A 23,498-nucleotide genomic window follows, 5' to 3' on the forward strand; every position below is an offset into this window, starting at 1 on the left:
TGATTAAAGCAGAAAGTAAAATGTACACAAAGTTCACAAGTGGATGGAAAATTATCCCAGTTGTTTCTCTGTCAGGTGCAGGAAGCACTTTCTGGGGCATTTTTATATTGTTTCTTTGGTGAAACTAACACTTTGTAATACGCTAATAACACAACCCCCTTTAATAGCATCACATACTCAGTAATTACCGTGAAAAAGTATGACCCAACACTTTCGTACATACACATTTCTGATTTATATTCTTCAGTTGAATACAGTGATGGTGTGGACAATCTGGGACAATTTTGGTCCTAAAGGGGGATCTTGTTAAAAGGGAAGCAGATTTTTTACGTGCCCGCCATCAGGAAAAAACAGCTCCAACAGTGAGCAGTGGGTGATTTGCTTTCAAAGAATGAATTAAATTTTTTAAAGTGACTATAAAATTATTACTTCAATTCTTGTTTTCTAAACATTACAAAAATCTCTTCAATCAATACATTCACCTACCTCATAATATAAGGGAGTACCACCGCCTAGAGGCTTCTTTGCCTTTTTAGATGTACTTCCAAAAAGTGCACTTGTTCCGTTGATCTGTAAGAAAATTCATGTATAATGAAAAAGAAAGGCTTACTTAAAGAATACTTATATATATGTAACTTTCAAGTACCTAGGTGACTTGAGGGGTCGGGGAACCTAGCAAGGAAGAGATAGCCATCAATTAGTTCAAATATTTATAGCCACTTTTTAAGCTGTTAGTAATTGTAAGAGGATGTGGCATCTGACAGAACTTTTCTGTGTTATCATTCCCCTCTAACCTCTGACGGCTAGGATTCTCTGGAGGCTTCATTTTTCCAGTTAGTTATGGGCTTCCTTGGAACATTAAATAGTTTTGTCTTTTATTGTTCCCGAGTCTTTTATTAAATAATTCCTCACAGAACCTAGCACGGAGCCTAGTATGACCTCAGGCATTTTTGTTGAATGAATGTTGAAAGGGCAACATTCACTGGCAAAAAATAACCCTTCCAGATTAGAAGATTCAACTTTATTCTAGCTAAGTGCTTGTGCAAAGTAATGCACCAAAACTTACCAAACAGCCCAAGAAGATAATGGTTTTATTTATTTCATTATTTTATTCTATTATGTTAAGAAAAAAGTCTCCAAGGGGCTTAGAGGCAGGAAGAGACAGATACCTGCTGGAGAATGTCTTGCCAGGAAACCATACTGAAGAGTCTGCGCTGAGGGACTTGGACAGCGAGGGTGAGGGCACGAATGAGAAGTTCATCCTCAATTCGGTTTCCAACGACAAAAGCGATGGAGCTCTTCCAGTCATTCTGTGGCAAAATCAGAAGGAATTAGATTCTAGTCTAAGTACTCCTGGCTAGGTAATTTTGTATCAAAGCCTTCCACTGAAAAACAGGAGAACTGTCTTATAAACCTTACCTTTAAAGACAGAGTTGACATTATAGTGTGTGTGGGTTTCTGATTCAAGTAGCCGCAAGGAGGCAGTATTGTGCCAAATTTCATGCAACTTGCCCCAAAAGCAATTTTCTTGAGAGGTCTTTTAAGGAAGACAATTAAAAAAAATGCCACTTTTGCTAGAATGCTGTGCAAGAATAATTTGGTGTTGGAAAGCAATAGTTCATTCATATGTTACAAGTGTATACAAATGTACATGAAAATACAACCTCCAAGGCAGGAATCTTTGTTTTGTTCCCTGATACATCTTAAGACTCTAAATACTTCTAGGAACATAATAGCAGTTTGATAAATATTTGTTGATTGTTGGGTAATATTGAACCAGTTGCCAAATGGGCTTTTATATATGAGGTAAAATTCAATCTCAGAGTTTTTGTAAAGCACAGAACTAGAACATCTTTTCCTCCTAATGTAACACAAGATTCTCATTGCTAATTCACATAACGAGTCCATTCCACCCTCAAGAAATAGGCTGCAATATTAAGCCTGAACATGAAATTCTTTATCAAATAATGTAAAGAAATAAGTTACTAACAAACAATATTCTTATTCAGTAATCCCTTTCTCTCTATTATAATCTCTGTTGGGAAGAAGCAGTTCTTTGGAGGAGATTAAGAATGGAGTTTACTGATTCTCCCATTGTGTGGTGCTGAGGAGGGCCAAACTCATGCAAATCAGGTCTAGTGCTTTTGAACATTCACCACCTTATGGGGAGGTGGGCCAAGCAAATATGATACAGATGTCAAGAAAGAGAGATAAGAGTAAGGGGGGCACGCTGGCCCTGTGGCCTCTTCAGACCTTAGGTTCTCCATTTAAAAAATAAAGGGGTTGGGCACGGCAATATGGAAGCTTCCCTCTAGTTCCACTCCAGAGAGCTGATACAAATGGAGTCAAACTCCCCCTTGATCGATTGCAAAACAATGTCTGAGAAGATGTGGAAAGATTTTACACAAATTTAATTAAATGCATAATTTTATGTGGTTCTCTCTGGTTTCTGTCCAATTCACAGTCAGTGTAATGACAGAACTAGAGTATAGATGGGAGAAAAGGCCTTAGCACAAATTCTTCCTTACCATCAAAGAGTGACTGTCCTTAAACTTCTCTTACTCCTCTCCATGGAAACTCACTAACCTTACCTACCTAATAAAACCCACACAATTTTCAATGCTATCACCAAGACAAAAAACACACATAAAAGCATAAAAATGTCATTTAATCTACAAATATGTGTTTGTGTTTCCACACATGTACACGCATGCTTGTAGGTGTGGCTCTGTGTTTCCCTTTGTTATACTGAGTTTAAAATCTTCTTTTGTTTACTAATTTGCCATAGGAAGACGGAGCATCTGTTTCTCAAAGAGCCTGATTCTGAAAAGCAAGTATGATATTTATAACACGTTCTTCTGAAAAAAAATTCCTCGATCACAAAATGACCTTTCTCTACACTGGATGCCTTTCTTTTCTCTTGTCTGCTCCCTCAGTCAAAACGGCAATTATAGCTGGGACAAAGTGAGAAGGTAGCACTGATATATACATATACTCTACCAAACGTAAAATAGCTCGTGGGAGGCTGCAGCACAACACAGGGAGATCAACTCGATGCTGGGTGATGACTCAGAGAGGTGGGACAGGGAGCGTGGAAGGGAGGCTCTGGAGGGAGGGCATATGGGGATATATGTATAAATACAGCTGATTCACTTTGTTGTACAGCAGAAACTGGCACAACAGTGTAAAGCAATTATACTCCAATAAAGAGCTAAAAAAACAACTGCGATTATAATCATCATTAAAGAAGAAACATCTTTCATTCCACAATAAAGTAGGTGTGGTTCCCGACCAGGGAATACCTTGAGGATCCTGTCAGTTACAGTCTCCAGCACTGAAGACGTTAATGACCACCTCTCTATCCGCTTATTCCACCCCTTCTTGCAGATTTCCTTGCCAATATTCAAAAGCTAATGGTGACCAGAAATGACTGCCTCTCAGCTCTTTGGAGGACAATTCAGAAACAGGGCATTGTAACCCACCATTTACCCATCAGTATCTGGTATCCAAGACAGGTGTTGACTATTTCAGACAAGAAAAAGAGAGGGGGAGGGAGGAGGGAGGAACTAATAATTATTGAAATCTGCCATGTGCCAGGCATATGTTATCTCATTGAATCCCTAAGTAATCCCTTTAAATAGGGGCACTAATACTTTATAGATGGAAAAACAGAGGCCCAACAAAGTTAAACAACTTGTTCAAAGTCATTTTGGCAGAACTTCATGGAGACCACATACATGGCTCACAATTTTGTGATCACTTCAGAATAGTTTTGAGAGCAAGACTTTAGGGTCAGAATGCCTTTCCGTAATCCTTAAATTGCACCTAATAGGTATTTTGGCCACAGTGAACCTAACAGATGAAGATTTATATCACATGTTAAAGTGTATAGAGCCTTCAGAAATAGATGATGTATTAAAACCTTAAAACTGTCTAAGATTACTTTTTATCAATGATCGTTTTACAAAGGCTAAAAGAGTTTGAGGAAATCTCCCAAGGTTGTCTCTCTCTTCAAGTCCGTTGCTCTTGTTACTTGGTACTCTAGGAGTGCATCTTAACACAAGATCTGTTCCTCTGATTCTTGGCACTGTACTGAAACTTCTGGGCTCCCTGCGATCATCCTGAGACAGTTTGCCCGAGTTAGAGCAGGTCAGGATTTGCAGAGCTGTTCAGAGCTCTCTACAAGGCCCATTGGGAGCTGGGCCATGTCTTTTCATTGGAAGGAGTCTGAAGAGCCCAGCCCACTTTCCCATCTGTACTCTCTAGCCCATTAAAGTCCTGCTCCAAAAATTGGATCTATTTGGCAAAACAGGACCCATGGAGGACTTTGTTGGAGTCATGGATTAGTATTTAATCACATTGCCAGAATTCAGGAAAGTATGAAATGGACTGATCAGACAGGAATAATGCAAAGACTGCTTGCAGAGAGGGATGTGCTCACTGGCATGCTGCGCTAGGGGGCAGTGAGATGCCAGGAAATGCACAACATCCTCATAACGGAGAGCAAAGTCACTTCTCTGTGTCCGATTAGGGAGACTCATTAAATAAATGACGCTCTGCAAATATAACTCTTGAACTTTTTTCTTAGTATTTCAGGATAACGGTAGATTCCAAATCTTTCCTAACTGGCAGCAGTTTTAGAAATAGGAAATTATTTTGGCAAACATTCAACTCAATTTAAATTTGGCAAAATATGATTAAAATACACCCTTCCACCCATATCTCACCCCAACATGCAGCTAAGCACAGCCCTTAAATCTGACTTCACAGGGCAGCAAGAGAAATGAGTACAGAGAAAACAAATGTTGACCAGAGGGGAAAAAGGAAAGCATATGGCGCAGAACCTGATTCATCACACTCATGAGTCCTGTAGGGCTCCTACCTGTGTGCGAATTTGTTTAAGACAGTTCAAGAAGCTTGGGTGTAATTAGGAGCATAAGCCTAGAGAAAGGAAACATTAATCATGTCAGGAAAACTACACTAGATGTATCCGTGAAGGAAGAGGGCTTTAGTCTGGCACGCCTCAAACACCTTAGGATACAAAATCAGCTTTCTGTTACCTGCAGACATCTACTGTATGTGGTTATTGCTGAGTCTTGCCCTCCAGCAGTTATTGATAAAGTCATTCAAAGGATGGAGTGAAGTCATGTATGGACACAATCCATTACCTTTTATTTACTTTATCAGCCTCACCTAATTTGAAGCCTGGCAGGAGGGCGACCTAACCCAAACACTTACACACTAGGCTTCTACGGCAAGAAAGTACTCATGTAAGTGCAGAGAATCTGGCTGGCTCACATAAGCCCACTGTCCCAGAGACACAGGGTAGATTCATAACTATTTTTCTTTCATATATTGCAAATTCTCCAAATTTTACTTAGGCATTCCTGTATTCTAATATAATTACCAACACCCCCTGAAAAATAAGTGAAAAGCTGTATAGCACAGGGAGATTTATTCAAGACCCTGTGATTAAACCATAATGGAAAAGAATATGAAAAAGAATGTATATAAATGTATGACTGAATCACTTTGTTGTACAGCAGAAATTACAACACAACATCGTGAATCAAATATACTTCAATAAAGTAAATTGAGAAAAAAACAAGTGAAAAGTAGCTTTCGGGTGATGAGAGTGAGATTGCTTCCTTATATTAGCACAAATAATCAGCTGGTGCAGGGAACGACAAAGGCAGGCACGCATGCGTGCTCTCCTCTGCTGCCTTTGCTGGCGTGGCGGAGGTCTGTTGCCCTGGTTGATCAGAGGTGAGATTCCCACCGTTCTCTACCCTGAACTGATCAGAGCCTATGGAGCTCTAGGAGGCAAAAACCCTTATAAAAGCCCCACATAAAATCAATGCAATGTTGAAAAAGTCAGGTTTTGTCAAGAGTTATTTAATACCGTGCAGATATGCAAACCCGTACTTTATGTCAATTCTCTACTGAAAGGATAACCTTTTTGTTAAGTAGATTTACTGCCAAATGGACAGGGATTTGTGAATGTCTTTCTCATACCAGGTTTTTCCTTCAAAAGGAGTCTTGGATCTCCATCAGCAAAGGAGTGTTAGTATGGGCTGTTGGCCAGCAGAAGAAATATTTTTATTACATTGAACTGGCTGCTATAATCGTATTTGTTAAAAAGGGATTCTAACTGTAAAATGAGTTGGAAATATAAGTTTAAAAAATGGGTACACATTGTTACATAACAAACAAGAACAATATACAGGACCAGGATATGCAGTTTGACTGTCTTTACTAAATAAGTTCTCATTATAGACTCTTCTTTAATTATAGGTTCCTCACAATTTATTATGAAGACTATACTTTGACATATCATGCTCATGCTGTTGTAAGCGCTCCTTATTTAGGAATTAGTTCACATGGCTGTCACATTTTCTCAACGAGATTGTAAGCTCTTTAGGTTGGAAAGATTGTTTTATGTGTTTTGCAGCTCATAGTGTCCAACAGTGAATGGAAAACAGCAGGGCTCTCTATGTAAACATCTGTTGAGCTGCAGAGAAGATGCTTAGGATGACAATTTTGACCCTGGGAATCATAAAGCACTAGGATGTCAGGAAACCGAGCACGGCATACAGTCCATAGCCTTGAAGTCCTTTGAGAGGGAAACAGACTGTATCTGATCTAACATGATTCACATCAGGGGTCAGTAACAAGGGTGTGAGGACTCAGACCCTGCTAAGCCATTCCTCTAAGACATGTTTCCTGGCAGTGACTCAGACTAGCAACCAGACTGGCAACCGGCGGAAGGAGACAGCTCTTCCTGGTAGTAGGGAAAAGCCAAAGACTCACATACACACGTGTTGGTTATAAAACCATTCCTCCCATTTCTTCCCTTCTTCCTTCATTCTCCCATTTCCCATCAAGAGATGATGGCCTGCTCCCTCTTCCCCTCCACCTACTGCCTGCGGGCTGCAAATTCTATGATTCCTTTCTCTTTCAAGATGCCTTTCAAATTCTTAGAGCTTGATTTTATGGTGGAAGATATCAGGGTAGGGTGGGGAGAGAAGGAACCACACAAAAGAATGAGTCATCTAGGTCCAGAATCTGAACCTGACACTTGCCTCCTGCAGCAACACCACCACCAGGTCCGTCCATCCTGATCTTCTGACCTTGTCCAGGAGTGTGCTGTATCTAACTGCCCACAGCTCTTCCTGACTCTATTCAGCGGGGCTGTGTTGATAACCGAAATTTGCTGCGGTGGGAGCATTTAAACAAGGCAATGGCAAATGCTACCAATAAGAGCTTTCCTCCTGGAGAGGAGGTTATTAAAAGTTTACGAGTACATTCAGGGCCCCCGTCCTAGGAAGGCCTGTGGGTCTAAGGCTGACTTAGAGACAAATTTGATTTAAAAGTCCAAGGCTGTCTCTGTGAAAATACTGAGGGCAAAGCAGATTCTCTCCATCTATTTTCCCTCCCACCCCCAATACACACTGTGCAGCGGTGTGCTGTGCAAATTCATAATTAAGCATCTGCTGATGCTGTTTCAGGTGTGGCCCAGCTTTAAGCACTATCCTTCAAAATGGGCTCTCTAAAAACGGGTGACAAGGTAAGGACAGAGAGGCCACTGTGGGAGGAGCAGGGCCAACCTACTCCAAGGTTCTCCTTTCCTCTTGGCCATCTCAGGGTTCTACTTCCACACTCAGCATCTGAGCACTGGAGGCATTGCCGTGGGAGGTCCCCAGCACCCCTTGCCCATAGGTGACGAGGCGCCCTCATATTTTGGTGGCCCCTTGGAGAAGCACAGGTCATTGTGGCATAGTGATCAAGAGCCTGGACCCAGGAGACAGAATGCTTGTTTTTGAATCTCAACGAACCAGCTGTGTGTCCTTGGGAAAGTCACTTAACTTCTCTGTGCCCCATGTATATAATGAGGATAACTACAGTACCTACTTTTTGGGGTTGTTGTGAAGACTGAATGAGAAAATCTATAGAGAGGCTTTCTGGGCACAGCACTTAGCAACAATCATACCCATCACGATGGATATTATTTTGGCGACTTCTCCTTGTGTTAGTCATTAGAACAAAAATGATTGTCCTATACACGCTGTTTCAAGTGTGAAAAGCTTATGGGTGAAACGAAGAAAAAAAATCAAACAGAATATCAATAGCTGCTTCATGAGTTACAGTCAATTTGTAAAATAATTTTCTCTTTGGTAACAATAAACTTGTTGACTAATATATTTTTAAAATATTTTAGGTCTTTGGAAGAGAAGCCAAAAATCATGAACACAGGATCAGAGCTAGGGGAGAGAATGTGAGAATGAGGCAGGAGGGAACTTTAAATCATTTTGCACTTGGTGCAGGTTTGTCATAGACGTCAACCCATCACCAACTGCGAAAAGACACTGATTAGAGTTAAATGAGGAGTACAGAAGCTGACTAAGGAGAGATGAGTTCTGAGGCAGCCACACAGAGGACTGGCTATCAGGCTCATTTTCATTAGAGACAGGGACCTGCTTACTTGGTTTTAAAAAAAAATAAGAACTTGGATCGGGTGTTTGCTAATTCGATTGCAAAAATTGATCTGGTTACTTTTATAGATCCAGATCTGAAATATATCAAGTAGGGCTAGTTCTTAAAAACAAAAGCAAAGTGACTGAAGTTTATTCTTGACAGAGAGCCCTAGTGCGCCCCTCTTTTCCAGATAAGATGGGCTCCCTGACCTGCTGCTGCTATATTCTGGCTCCCCTGGGCCCTTACAGGTGAATTTCTGGAATTCACCATCCCCTTCTCCTGGGTAGAATAAAATTTACTCACATCACCTCCTATTCAACTCATGGCCTTCATAGTTGATTTTGCTAACTGGATGGATAAATACATCCCAAGGCTTTAGTGAAATTTAGTATTTAAAAAAATTACTAAAATACTTTTTAAAGTATTTTTAAAATTAAAAAGTATTTTTTTTTCTTTCCAAGCTATTTTCATTTTCAACAAGGAATCCCAGTGACTCCTGGACTAACTCAAAGGGATGCCCTGCTAAGGAGGGTATTACAGGCAGTGGACTGGGCCAGTGGAAAAGGCTCCCCCAGATCATACCACCTCCATCACTTCCTACTTTGCCCGTGTGCCTGGCATACAGTAGTATTCAATAAATGTTTCTGGAACTTAGCAGCCAAAACCACACACTAAAGAGAATTTTTACACATGCTTAGTATGAGAACGCCAACTAAGTATGTGGCATTTTATCAGCTACACTCAGCGCTTTGGAAGGAACCATGCCTCTGAATCACTGAGCATTTGAACGAAGGGAAAAGCATATTCTCTTGATGTTCAGACAACACTGTAATGTCTTATATTCATTGATGAGAACTCAGCAGCCTAGAAACATCTTTACCACGTATGCACACACTACCTGTCTGGTGGTCCTTGTCTTCATGAATATTAAACGTGATCTATAATTAAAATTACTGAATTTCTGGTGTAAAGATGCAGAGCTCTGAAGTGGGATCAAATTCTGCCTCTGTAGTTTCTTGGCCAAATGACCTTGGATCTATCTTTGTGACTCAGTTTTCTCATTTATATAATTGGGTCTAATAATACAAACTTCCACAGGTTGTTGCAAGTTCCAATGAATAAATATATATATTGAAGCACTTTGTAAACTGTAAAGCTACATGCAAAGGTAAAATATTAATACATGCAAAGAAAAGATTCCAATTTTCCTTAGAAAGTTCTGCGAAAATGGGTTAAAACAGGGGATTATTTCTGTAATTTTGAATTTGGATATGTCCTGAGGATCTCCTTTGGACAGTTTCACCTCAGAGCTTAGGCTGTTTGATTGTTTCTCTTTTGTTTTTCGGGGTTCTTGGCCCATCCCAGCAATCTAGCACATGAGTCTAATTCAGTTTTGCTCCATGCATCAGAGAGTTTTAAGACAGCTATTAAACCGCCACATGGAAAAGCTTTGCAGGGAATTCTACTCCACAGAGAAACCACAGAAACCACTACACACCTTAACTATCTCCCCACCCCCCAGAGTTGGCTAAAATTACAGCTCCATTATGTTAGTACAATCCAACCAGTTTTATTGCTTGGAGCAAAATCTGAGGTCCAAAATGAACTTCAGAACATAAAAAGTAAGGCAAACCTCAAAAGGAAACAAGCTTCTTTGGGCTTTCAAACAAACATTACAATATAAGAGGCATTCTTCTAACGGAGGGGACCAAGCAAAGCCAAGAGGAGTCCTGCTAATTGCTCCACGAATGTAAAATTGGAATCAGGGACTCATCCCAAAGAAAGGAGATCTCTTTTCATCATCAGATATTAAAGGCTACAACCTTTCATCAACTCCCTCTTCAGACATGAGACCCTTTTGTGCCTTCCTCGAGTCTCTTCAGTGTTGAATTACTATCTTCCACATTAAAAATTAAGATGTATTTTCAAGACTCAATATGAGTTCATTAGTTAAACTAGTTTAGCCATTTTCTTTTCCTCCCCCCCCCCTTTGTCTAATTAAATGCCATTTATTCTCTAAGCATTGTGATGTAGTCCATGAACTTGTATGGCTCTGGCACTAGGGCTACACAAAGGAAACAAAATAACCAACCAATGCTCTTTCTAATGAGCCAGCCATGCCCCATAGCTGTTGCTTGATTAGTTACTTATCACTTGTTCACTACAAAGCCACTGTTACAGTTTAATTTCTACATCCAGCTTGAGTGAGCGCAGAACACCCAAGAATACTTCTGACTCCCACAAGGATATAAGACTGTCCTGATTACAAGCACTCTATCCTATTTGCCCCAAAATTCAATAAAATGTCTAAAAAATGCCAATATTTTGGTAATCAAATTTCATTTCCCCATACAATCTCTAATACCTGAAAGCAGAACAAAAATTCTTTGTCTGACAACCCACTCTGATTTTTTGGTCTAAAACTATGGTCCTCAGAAGCCTTTTGGAAATAGTGGTTGAGAATTCAGGGCAGAACCAAATGGAGAAAAGTAGAGCAAATGGACCAGATTGAGAGAAAGGAGAGAGTAATGAAGACTAAAAAGAGAAAAAAAAAATCAATAAAAGCAAAGATACAGATTACATAATGCCTTGAAAAAAAGTACAGAAAATAACTATATTTAACATTTCATTAATTAAAAGAAATGTAGTCTTGTTGAGAATCACTACAATAAACACTGAACTTGATACATGATTTTTGAAATGGCTGGTTTTAAAATCATGAGAAGTTTGTTTCACCATTATTATCTATTAATCAGGTTTGCATGTAACCTTTTCGAGAAAATCTACTGCTGCCATTATTCTTTCTTTATCTACTTTTAGGTTTATACAACTTTTTTTTTAATAAACAAAAGAGGTTTACCTTAAATTTATTTCTGATACCTAATTATGTTTCAGTGCCAATAGGAGCAGAAAATGTTAATCTAATGTTAGGATAGGCAAATTTATAATTTAAGATAATGCTGCCATTATTATCATGGAACTATAGTCATGATAAATTATGTGAAAAAAGCATTTTGTAAACTTTATACAGAATGGTTACATTTCTATGAGATAAATAAATAAGCATGTCAACAGCAACAAAAATAAAACTATGGTCTTCAAATTATGATGTGGGAAAGAAGGGACATCCAAGGATGAGGCTGGACAGTACCAGACCTTCTAGACACCTGAGTTTGTGTCATGTTAGTAGGGAATGATGAGCCCATCCAAACACTCCCTGAGGGTGTCAGAAAAACTATGAGAGTGTATGTACCTTGAGCAAGAAGTGTGGTAGAGATTCTGTGCCCTACCTCCATTCAACCAAAAAAAGAGGTTAGTTCAACTCGACAAGCATTTATTAAATTACTATGGTTAAATGTCTATGATGTAACAAATTGTAAAGGATACACAAAAATGACGAAGATAGGAGTTTGAAAGTGAGCAAACAGTACTTATACTTCAAAATAATTTCTTTAAAAGGCCTTTTCATTGTGCAGGCTACTTGACTACCCAGTTGCTATGCCTGGCCTGTCAAAGGAGTTACAGCGCGTTGTTCTGTGCAGCACTCCTGACTTTTCTAGCTGTCCAGGACCCAAGAGTTGTTCCAGCAAGGCAAGAGGTGATAGACACCTGCCTCTGAGTGAGGAAACTGGGGTAAAACCTCCAAATTGCCAAGTGAAACGTTAAAAGTATTGATCAATATCAATCAACCCTAGCCGGAGGGCAGATTGGAGTGTGGCCTGGGTATCTGAGGCAGTTCCTGAGATCTTTTTCCAAGAATGCTTATAATTTCCTTCAGATCTCCACTCAACTGTCCCTGTTTTAGGGAAAGGTTTCTTAGGAGGTAAACAAGGTGAGGTGGAGGAGAACCAGGAGGGGAGGTGTCACTGAAGCCAGAAGAGCAGTGGTGTATGTCGTCAAAGGCAACTAGAAAGTTACCAGTGACCCTAGCAAATGCAGTTTTACTTGAGTGAAACTGCTTCCTCCTCATTCCTTTACTCCTGCAATCCTATACACCCTCATAATTCACGTATCTCCTTTACTATATGAACCTCACATGGTTTAAGGACCACATGACAAAATATTCTAAGTTAATGATTATGATAAATTTCAAGCCCTAGACCTGGTTATGGTTATTAATTTTTCCCAATTACATAGGTACATGGAGTCTATTTATTGGTTACATCAGGGCAATAATTCATTATAATTATTCCTTTCCTATTGATTCCCTGATATAGTCCTTACAATAGCTCTTTCAATGGTATAATGAAAAGACCACTGGATTTAGTATCAGAAAACCTGATTATTAGTCCTGATTCCAACCACATGGTCTTGGAAAAACACTCATGTACTCAGAACCTGGACCTTAACAAAATAATCCTTACAGTAGAGAGTCATTCATTCATTTAATAAATATTTATGAGGGTATATTTAAATATGCCCTGAAATGGGCATTAGGAATAGAATGCATAGACATATGGCATAATCACTACCCTGAAATAGCATCAGCCTGGGGAAGAAAAATCCACAAATAACAGAGAAGAGAGAGTATAGTTAAGAGTATTTCATAAGAAAGTGCTGTACAAAGTATCTATTTCTTTTATTATATTGTTTATCCTAATTTACTCACTAATAACATTTGCTACCTGGGTATCTATGCTACCTGGAAATGAAGGATGCAAAGATTAATAGGACAAGGGAAATTAAAGGAAATGAACTAAATCTGTATTTCTCAACATGGTGAAACTTCAAAACATAATGCTGAATTAAAAAAAAAGATAAATGGCAGAACTGGTACGGACAATACGGAACCATTGTCTAAATTTAAAAAATCACACAGCAAACAGTACTACGTAATACTCATGGATATAAATAAATAGATACATAGATAGGCTGAGAGGAAATGCATTCATGATAGTGTTTGTTTCTAGGAAGGCAGAGAAAGGAATGGAACAGGGGCTGGGGGTAAGCACAAAGTGTTCTTCCATTTTTTTTTCCAGTGTTTATTTTTTAAAAAAAGAAACTAGCAATTGTCATGATGCTACAAATGTCCTTGTTATATTACCCTTTGTGTTTTCCTGCATTAAGAAAGAAAGAAGTCTCTGCTCTCAGAAGACCCACATTCTAGTAAGGGAGGCGGATGTGTGAACAGTCATAATGTAAAATGACATGGGTTTTCCTACAGACCACACCTCTCCCTGTGTCTTATCTCCCTGCCTCATGGGCAGAGGCCACTTGAAGATCAACAGCAGAAGGAATTCCTTGTTTATGTCTCTTGCTCGTCACAACCTTCTGTCTACACAGTGGCCCCACTTCCACCTCCTCACAAGAGCAGTGCTCTCTTGCTTCGGCTTCTTTTCGCATTTTCACATTTTCGTCTCAGTCCGTCCTTCACCAGTCTCAAGAACTTGCTCCTTTTTCTTGCGCTGAGGGAAAGATTCTGATCCTTTCTCTTTTGTTCTAGAGCAAATGATCTGCTTTCTTTGACCTGTTTTTCGAGCTTTGTTCCTTCAATCCTATCTATCCCCCTCCAGTTTTCAATCCCTTCCTCCCCTTTCCTCTCTATCCCACTTCACAAATGCATAGCTGTATCCACCTAATCCCAGTCTCCCCACTAACCAATTCCACACGATCTTCTTTACGTCATAGTCAAACTCCTCAAACTTGAGGCCCTGCATCCTGATGAGCCACATGCCTACAGTCTTGCTCTCACCGCCCCCCCCCACCACCACTACCATGCACTCTATTGAAACTGCATCCCTGAAGATCACTCATGGCATCCTCACCACCAAATATAGTTGCCTTGCCTGTTCTCCCTAGATCTTCACAGGTGGGGACTTCAAATGCCATCTTGTGCCCTTCTCCCTAACCTGATTTCTGTGACACCACCCTGTTCTCATTGTGTCTTTATTCCTTTGGCTGTTTCTTCTCTGACCGGCAGGCTCTTTCCTTTCTTTCTATCTCATAAACGAGGACCTGTAGATATTCCATAGAACTCTGTGCTCAAGCTTCTGTTCTTCTCCTGGCACATTCTCTCTATTGGATATTCTAGCCACTCCCATGGCATCCACTACACACCTCTACTGACAATCCCTAAGTCGACGTCTCCAACCACGGACTGTGAGTTATGGTCCATATTTTGGACTTCCTGATGAATTTCTACTTTGATGTTCTACCATCATCTCAAACTCAGAATGTCTAAAAGCTGAGTTCTTTACCTCAGTATATACCCTAAAAACAAAACAAAAATCCCCCACCACAAACAATAAAAATCATCTAAGTCCATTTAGCTGAATTTGTCAGTTTCTGAGACTTTCCATTTTTCCCAGTCATCATACTTCAAATCCTCCCCGTTTCTCCTTTTGTATATACGATTACAGTTACTTTCTTTCTAGAATTTTTTGAATCTGTCATTTCCTTTTTATTCTCGTGGTGATTCTTCTAGTTCAACCTATAACTACCTCATACCTGGACCATTGAAAATACCTTCTACAGGGTCTATTCGAGCCTCCAGCTTCTTCCATCTCTAACCTATTAATTTCTTCTAAGACATTAATTTAATCATTTCATGCTTCCCTCACAGAAAGTATTTTAATTGTCTCAGATTCTAATGGGATAAGATAGAGTCCAAACTTTATCTCACTAGAATTCAAAATCCTTTACATTCTCTTCCCCACATATTTTAAACACTGTATCTCCCATTACCTCTAAACTCTCACAGCTCTCAAATTGCACTGTGTAAATTCTTGAGCCTTAACGTTGCCATGTAAATGGGAATAATATTTTTAGAGCTGTTGTGAGGGTGAACCGTGATAGTGTGTGTAAAGCACCTGATCCAGCATCTGGTGGTTAATCGTGTATCACAAACATGTGGTGTGTTTTCTCAGCTCTCTGTTTGCTCAGCATGGTCCTTTTATGCAGAATCCCTTTGCTTCCAGGTGAAATTCCTGCTTCATCTGTGGCTCTTTCACTACACATCCCAGCCCAACAGTGTCCTCTGCTTGCCTGTGAAAACTCATTATCAGCACTAAACTAGTAATATAGTACCTACATTGAGGTGATGATATCAGTGTGTCTTGAGCTTTAGTGTGCACCAGAACATGCTTGTTAAAGTACAAATCTAAGTACAAACTAGTCTCCCCTCCGAGTTTCCGATTCCGTAAGTCTAGGGTAGAACCTTGGAATCTGCATTTCTTAAGTTCCCAGGTGATGCTGTTGCTTCTGGTTCAGGGATTACACTTTTAGAATCACTGGTGTGTATGTTTTCTCAGATTAGCTCTAGGTGGCAGAAAAGCTGTATTGTTCCTTTTTCCACTGACCCATCCTCCCCTTTCTATACATCCCAGGTAGATGCAGGGCAGTAGTTTAATACAAAAGCAGCAAGTGTTTCTCAATTGGATTTAATCACTTACTGAAGCTATGGTCAGACCTCATGTTCACTAGCTGGTTGTACTCAGTCTTAAACCATTTCCAATATTTAAAAAACTACTAAAAGAGAATGTCTTAGTGATGGCAGGTAAATAACACATTATTTGTGTATAAAAAAACACGCTAGTATAATAGATATAGCCTCAAGCTTCAATTCTTCATGTTAGTAGAGAGGTATACGGAAATTGTTTCTATTTTCCTCTAGAATGCATTTTTTTCTTTAAGAACTTTTATTGAGGTACAATTGACATACAATACACTGCATATATTTAAAGTGTATAATTTGATATTTTTTTCTTATTAGTAATGTATATATGGCAATTGTAATCTCCTTATTCATCCCCCCCCAACCTCCCCCACTTTCCCCACTTAGTGTCCATATGTGGAATGCATTTTTAAAGTTATATTTTGGGATGGGCCCATCTTACATTCTGGAAACGTGTAATGCTTTAAGTAATTCCCCTATTAAAGTATGTTTCTGTGTCAAGGACCACTCTCTGCCTCCTCTGAAGCCTAGAGATGAATTGGGGGTGAGGGGGATTAGAAGGAAGGTGTCCATAACGAAACAAGACAGAGGATGAAAAATAGGGAGAACTTTCAGAAGATATTAAAAGGATAATTTCATTCCCAAACCTAGGGGAGATAAGGGCTGGTGACTCAGTAATTGCCTACTCTCCCCCTATCTCTCCCACGACTCAACTATTCCTGGGCTAAAGACTTTTGCTGAAAGAGGCTCCTGCTTCACAGCTGCTCATGTTTAGGGCTTGAACTGACCGGCGGGGAATGTCTGTTATAAAGACTTACATAAAGAAGACAATAGGAAGGCATCCACCTTTCCTAGCTTGATTTTATTTTAATCCCACTTTTTCCAATCTAAACTAAACAATCCAAGATGAACAATCTTTTGTACTGAATTCATTTAAAACACTGTCGGGTACAATTTTTTTGTTTCAAGATGCTTCTTCGTTTGACCGAAAATTTCCACTGACCAAATTAAGTGGGGTGATTTTAAATATTTTTTCTAGCAGCTAAAATTCAAAGTAGAGAGGAAACTTTCAACCTCCTTGATTTTGGAGGAACACTGGCTTCTATAAAATAAAAGTAATTAGAGATTCTGATGAGGTCAACAAGGAGATAAAGCTAAAGAAAGAATGCTGTCAAGAAGGCTGAGAGCAAACTTCCAGGGAAGCCACCAATGGACTCCGTGTGGTATACACCGTGTAGGATGAGCGGATTTCCTCAGCTGCTTTGAAGACAGTACTAATAAGCCAGGGTCCAGTTCCCATATGGACTTCACGTGACCCCAAATTCTGCTCCACACGACCAAAACCTTTAGTCTCTAGACATGATTGCTTTTAATTACTCAACACAAGAGGAACTAACCAAAAAAAGTTTCTTCAGAAAAACAGATCATCATTGCTTTAAATATATTTTAAAGCATATACCCTTCTGAGCAAAAGTGACACCTTCATCAAAGAATAAAATAACACACCACAGTTATTTTTATTGCAAAGGTTGAAAATATGGTCCTAATAAATCATCTTTTCACAAACATTTTCCTAGGTTGGTGCTAAGTTTATAAGATATGCATGACAAGTTAAACAATACACATTCTCTAATGCTTCACCTTTATGATTACAATAACAAGTGGGAATAATGAAACTCTCTATCCTTGCTCACTTGTCTAAATACTTGATGTGGAGACAGAGGTGGTTGACATAATGGAAAAGAATATGAAAAAGAATATATACATATGTATAGCTGAGTCACTCTGCTGTACAGCAGTAATCAACACAACACTGCAAATCAATTATACTTCAATAAAAATTTTTCTTTTAAAAAAAGGACTTTCGTGGTTGTCCACCGGTTAAGACTCCGCATTCCTGATGCAGGGGGCCCAGGTTCGAGCCCTGGTCAGGGAACTGGATCCCACATGCTGCAACTAAAGATCCGTGTGCTGCAACTAAGAGCCAGTGCAGCCAAATACATAAATAAATATTAAAAAGAAGTTATCTGTTCAAAAAAATTTAAAAAAAGAGATGAAGTCAATATTCCTAACCTTAAACTAGTTTAACCAAAACTCAAATATGAAATATATACATGGAGTCATATATAATTTTAGAGATCACACGATTTTTCACTGGTGTTTATATAATTTGGGGGGTTTCCTCTCCATTTCTATTCAACATACCTTGCCTGAGAAACTGTGATGTTGTCTGTACCCCTCGAGGCCACACACTACAGTCATATTTAGCAGAAATACAAAAAGAACAACACAAAGACACATGACTGTGAGGTGTGAGGACAAGGGGAAGCCAGGAAACAGACTTTGTTTAATTTTAGAAAGGATTTCACAAGTTTTCATGCTGAAAATATTGAGTTACCATGGAAGTAGAGGAAATGTTTTGTCGCGGTTAGAGAACTGGCTAAAAAACAAAGGTGAGGTTAAGTGGACGCGTCTCTGGATGGAGAAGTGTTACCAGTGGGGAGCCCTGGGAACCTTCCTTGTATACGTCTTATTTACCTGTCTTTATACAAGATATGTAAATAGATTACAGAGAAACCTAAAATTTCAGAATTTACTGCTAGGCGATTTCTTACATTGCCATTTAGTCCAATTCTTTCATTTTGCAGATGGGAAAGAAAATCTGTGACATGGAGACTTGGTCAAGGTTACACAGATAGCAAGAGGCATGTCCTGATTCCCAGACAGTGGGCCTTCCTCTGCCGCCCTGCCTTGCCTTCTTTGGCAGCTATTGTGACAATGACAACTGGGCCAAGAGGATAATTAACCTGCAGGGAGACGTTACAAAGCTTTCTGAGTTGAGCAAGCATGTATGTCAGATGAGATTCAGTGTGGAAGGTATACATAAATGAATTCAAGAAAACAATCTAAACTCTAGTCACAAGTTTAGAGGCTTTATGTGATCCAGCAATCCCACTCCTAGGCACATAACCAGAGAAAACTCTTAAGTCGAAAAGATACACGCACACCAATGTTCACTGCAGCACTATTTACAATAGCCAAGACATGGAAGCAACTTAAATGTCCATCGACAGATGAACGGGTAAGAAGATGTGGTACATATATATAATGGAATACTACTCAGCCATAAAAAGAATGAAATAATGCCATTTGCAGCAGTATGGATGGATTTAGAGATTGTCATACTAAGTGAAGTAAGTCAGACAGAGAAAGACAAATATCATATGATGTCACCTATGTGTGGAATCTAAACTATAATACAAAGGAACCTATTTACAAAACAGAAACAGACTCATAGACATAGAAAACAAACTTATGGTTACCAAAGGGGAAAAGGGGTGGGGGAGGGAGACATTAGGAGCTTGGGAGTAGCAGATACAAACTACTATATAAAAAATAGATAAACAACAAGGTCCTACTATACAGCACAGGGAACTATATTCAATATACTGTAGTGAACCATAATGGAAAAGAATATGAAAAAGAGTACAGATACATAACTGAACCACTTTGTGGTACACCAGAAACTAACACAACCTTGTAAGTCAACTATGCTTCAATTAAAAAAGAAGTTTAGAGGCTTTGATGGTCAATTATAGGAAAGGTGCCTATATGTAATGCTTCCCATAACCATCAGCTTAATGTGCTGCAGTTCACTGAAAGGCCTTAGCTCACCAGATCTACAAAAAAAATAGGAATAAAATAGAAAACATAATCCTACAACTGTACAAAACCAGAGTGTCTTTGTACTTGGAAAACTGTGCTGCGTTTTAGGCACGAAACCTAAAAAGGGATTGAATAGCTGGCAAGAGCCACAAAATGGCAAATAAATAGGTCATAGGGAAGGAGGGACTTCAATGGGAGGACCGACTAAAACAAATTTAGGATAGAGAGGGGGAACTATTACAGTATGTCTTGATCTGTTTGGGCTGATAATAATATACCACAGACTTAGTGGCTTTTCAACAACAGAATTTTATTTCTTATAGTTCTGGAGGTAAAAGTCCAATATCAAGGCACCTGCAGATTTGGTGTCTAGTAAGAGTTCATTTCTTGGTTCATAGATGGTCCTCTCCTCACTATCACCTAATATGGTAGAAGGAGTGAGGGCTCTCTTTAGGGTGTCCTTTTAAGGGCACTAATCCCATCCATGAGGGCTCCACTCTCGTGACATAATCACCTCTCAAAGACCCTACCTCCTATACCATCACATTAGGAATTTGGTTTCAAAATATAACTTTGGGGGGTTGAATACAGTAGCAATATAAAACAAAAAAAATCATGGAATTAAAAAGACTGATAAGTGACTTGTATTTACATACATTACTGATGGGGTGTGAATCGGTGCAACCTCTTTGGAAAACTCCTTGCTTATAGCTACTAAAGCTAAACACATGCCTGCCCATTTCCATTCCTAGTCATATACTCAAGAAAGTGAGTACATATTGTCCAAGGGAAAAATCCGTATAAGAATTTTGTAATATCTCCAACTGGGGATGACCCAAATGTCAATCAGAAGAGAATACGTAAATAAATCATGGTACATTCATACAGTGGAATACTACAAAGTCATGAAAAAGAACACACTATTTATAATGCAACAATATGTATGAATTTCACAGACTTTGTGTTAAGCAAAAAGAGTACATGTATTGTTTAAATAAAGTTCAAGAATGGGCAAAGTAACCGATAATGGTAGAGGTCAGAATAGTGTTAATTCCCTGCGGCGGGGTAGGTCTTGTTTGGGAAAGACTTGAGGAACCTTCTGTAGGGCTGAAAGGTTCTGTATCTTCATCTGGGTGTGTACATATCAAAATACACGAGACTAAACATTTAATATTACTGTTTGTTTTACCTCAATAAAAAATATGGAGGGTAGGATGGACATGATTTAAAGGAGGGTGGTTTTGGTACAAACAGCAGGAAGAACAACTGCATTTGTTTTCATCATTCTTCCAATTATGACTGACTGAGTATATTCCAGAGAGGGGATCCAAAGACAACATGACTCACTACTTGTCCTTGAGAAGTGTACAGTCAAGTGAGAGCAGATCCACCAGAAACGCTAAAAAACGTGGTAAGTACCATCATCATGGTATGTATAAGTACTGTGGAAACATGGTGAGTTGAACACAGGAAATGGAAAGTCAGGCTTAGTCCCACAGAGGAAGTACATCTGATTTGTATATGACTTTTTTTTTGAAGGGCATTCTAAAAAAACCCCTATATACATGAAGGCACAAAATTACCTAGCAGGTTTGAGTTGAGTCGTTAGGTGTGGCAGGGGCTGGGATAGGGGAGGGAAGATGAGGCTGGAATGGAGCTAGGAAGATTGTGAAGGGCCAAGTAAATAATCGTAAGCATTGAGACTGAAGCAGGAAGTGACATGATTGCATGGGTGTTATAGAAGGACAAGCCAGGTGGCCATGCAAAGGGTACATAGAGGGGAGGGGAGGAGGCTGTTCTGATAGTCATTGGATACACACAGGTATGCCAATCTGGTGGCTGGACTGAAATGCACGCTGGCTGGTAGACAGAATAAAACTGGTTAAGTTAGGAATGAAAAATCTAATATAAACTTGTTAGTACAAACTGATCACTATAAGACGTTGCTTTGATCATTGATACCTGGGCTTCCTGGCATTGTAGCATCGAGGGAACTTTTGCAGGATGGGTTGTGGTCTAGTCTGTGTCCTGATAGGCTGCAAAGGTTCATTGCTCATCTTCTCCTAAGCACTCTGGGCTTCCAGAGTATCCCCAGTGAATCATCTTCCTCAAGCTCAAACTATTACTTCTGACTTGTTTAGTTTTTACTTTTATTTTAATTATAGTGCAGTCCACTTCCTGTGTGTGTAATTTTTTAATACTTATAAGATACAAATTATGCTTATATAAATTTATAATATAAAATGTGCAAAATGGAAATTGACAGTGAGGAGACTTCAAGTTTGGATATATTTCTAAATTTTTTTTTCCAACTATCATGAATAGATAAGTATTCTGAATTTTCAGGAGGTCAAAGAAGAAAAGTATAATCAATATGTTCTGATACTGTGCAAAAATCATTATGACATTAATAAGTTTGTATTTCTAAAATGCAAAGCAACATAATTCCACAGAAAAATTTGATTAATTAAATTTGATTATTATTGCAAGTGATATAAATGTTGGATGGAAGTGGAGCTCAAAGTCTGTGTTGTTAAAAGTTGAACAGGCAAACACACTTTTTAATCAGAATGGCAAATATGTTTTGCTAAAGCTCATGAATCCAATAAAGAAATTGTGCAATCATTAATGATGGAAAATTTGAAGAACATAATATAATCAGTTTCGTGCATTAAAATATCTGAAATAAAAACTTTCTATCAAAATGTGTCAATAAAGTAACTGCAAAACATTTAAATATATCAGAGCTTTTAACATAACCTATTATGTAGTTAAACATAAGTGAGCATTTTTAGACATAAAATACGTGGTTGAATTTCAAAAAATAATATATGGGTGTACCACTGCACAGTAGATTTATACCTTTGACTATGGCAAAGCATTTATCTACTGAAACGAGAAAGCAACCTTTTGGAAAACATATAAGTCAAAGTAGCAAAATTTAACCACTATTGATAAAATTTTAAATGTTTCATGTCAAAGTGTTTTAATAAAACCTTAGTTGCAAAATTCGACATGCTGAAGATAGTTAAATGTTTTTTTGTTGATCTGGTGGCACTAGGTAGAACAGCACCTGTGATAGCTGAAACTATAATATTTGAATCGGTACCAAGAAAGATGGCTTCCCTGAGAAGTACTTACATGAAAACAGTGCTAGAGTGGTGACATGGAGAGTCTGGAGTTAAAGCCCACAGTTTTGAAAAAAGTTCCAAATGTTTTGTTTTGGTTCTAACTCACTGTATTCAATATTTCCAGCTAATGCAATAAAAGATGTATATCAAATCAATATAAATATTTTCTTGATAAATTTTCTATTCATTACCATATATTAAATATACACCAGAGACAATTAAGTAATTCATCTGAAGGGACCTCGGGATTGAACACGGGAAAAATATTAGGATCCCAACGGGCAATCTGTATCGTAGGACGGCAGCCACTGAATAGAAACCATACCAAGCCTTGTATGTTCCTTTTAATGTGAATTGTGAGGTGGGAGAAGCTAAGCATTTGGAAAATGAAATTAACTTTTAGGGATTTGGCTTTAATGAGCTATTCTAACAGAAATGTCAACTTTCTTTAGCTTTATAAGAAATAAATGAAAATATGTTGCCCATTTAAAATTAATAAAGCAAACTAAGAAAGAGAAGCAGAAGATGTATAGAAACAAAGAAATAAATGGTACAGTTTGAAGTAAAACAAAAAAGTATCAATTATAGGAAAAAAATTTTAGATGTCTAATAAATTATGTAGAAATGGGTTATTTTATGACAAAAATGAAAAGAATTGTTAACTTCTTTCTACTTAATCCTAAAGTTTAGTCACATTATGTTTATAAACAAAGTGGATTTAGAGTGATCAAAAATTAGTAAAATGAAGCCAACTAAATAAATATGATGTTCTAAGAAATGGTTTTGTGGCTTAATTGTTAATAAAGATATATATATAAAAATTTCATGCACTA

The 23,498-nt window shown here is 38.5% G+C and overlaps 1 protein-coding gene across 1 annotated transcript in view; it reads right to left on the reverse strand.

The window, feature by feature from the left end:
- Positions 1 to 23,498, reverse strand: part of SPAG17 (sperm associated antigen 17) — a 242,301-nt gene that overhangs the window by 208,183 nt on the left and 10,620 nt on the right. The window contains exons 2-3 of the mRNA XM_057703738.1: positions 1,170 to 1,310; positions 487 to 570 (exon numbers count right to left, since the gene is read on the reverse strand). Of these exons, the coding sequence (XP_057559721.1) occupies positions 487 to 570; positions 1,170 to 1,310 (225 nt within the window). The remainder of the gene's footprint in view (positions 1 to 486; positions 571 to 1,169; positions 1,311 to 23,498) is intronic.

This window comes from Hippopotamus amphibius, chromosome 1 (genome assembly GCF_030028045.1).
Source record: "Hippopotamus amphibius kiboko isolate mHipAmp2 chromosome 1, mHipAmp2.hap2, whole genome shotgun sequence".
In the NCBI taxonomy this organism is placed as follows: domain Eukaryota; kingdom Metazoa; phylum Chordata; class Mammalia; order Artiodactyla; family Hippopotamidae; genus Hippopotamus; species Hippopotamus amphibius.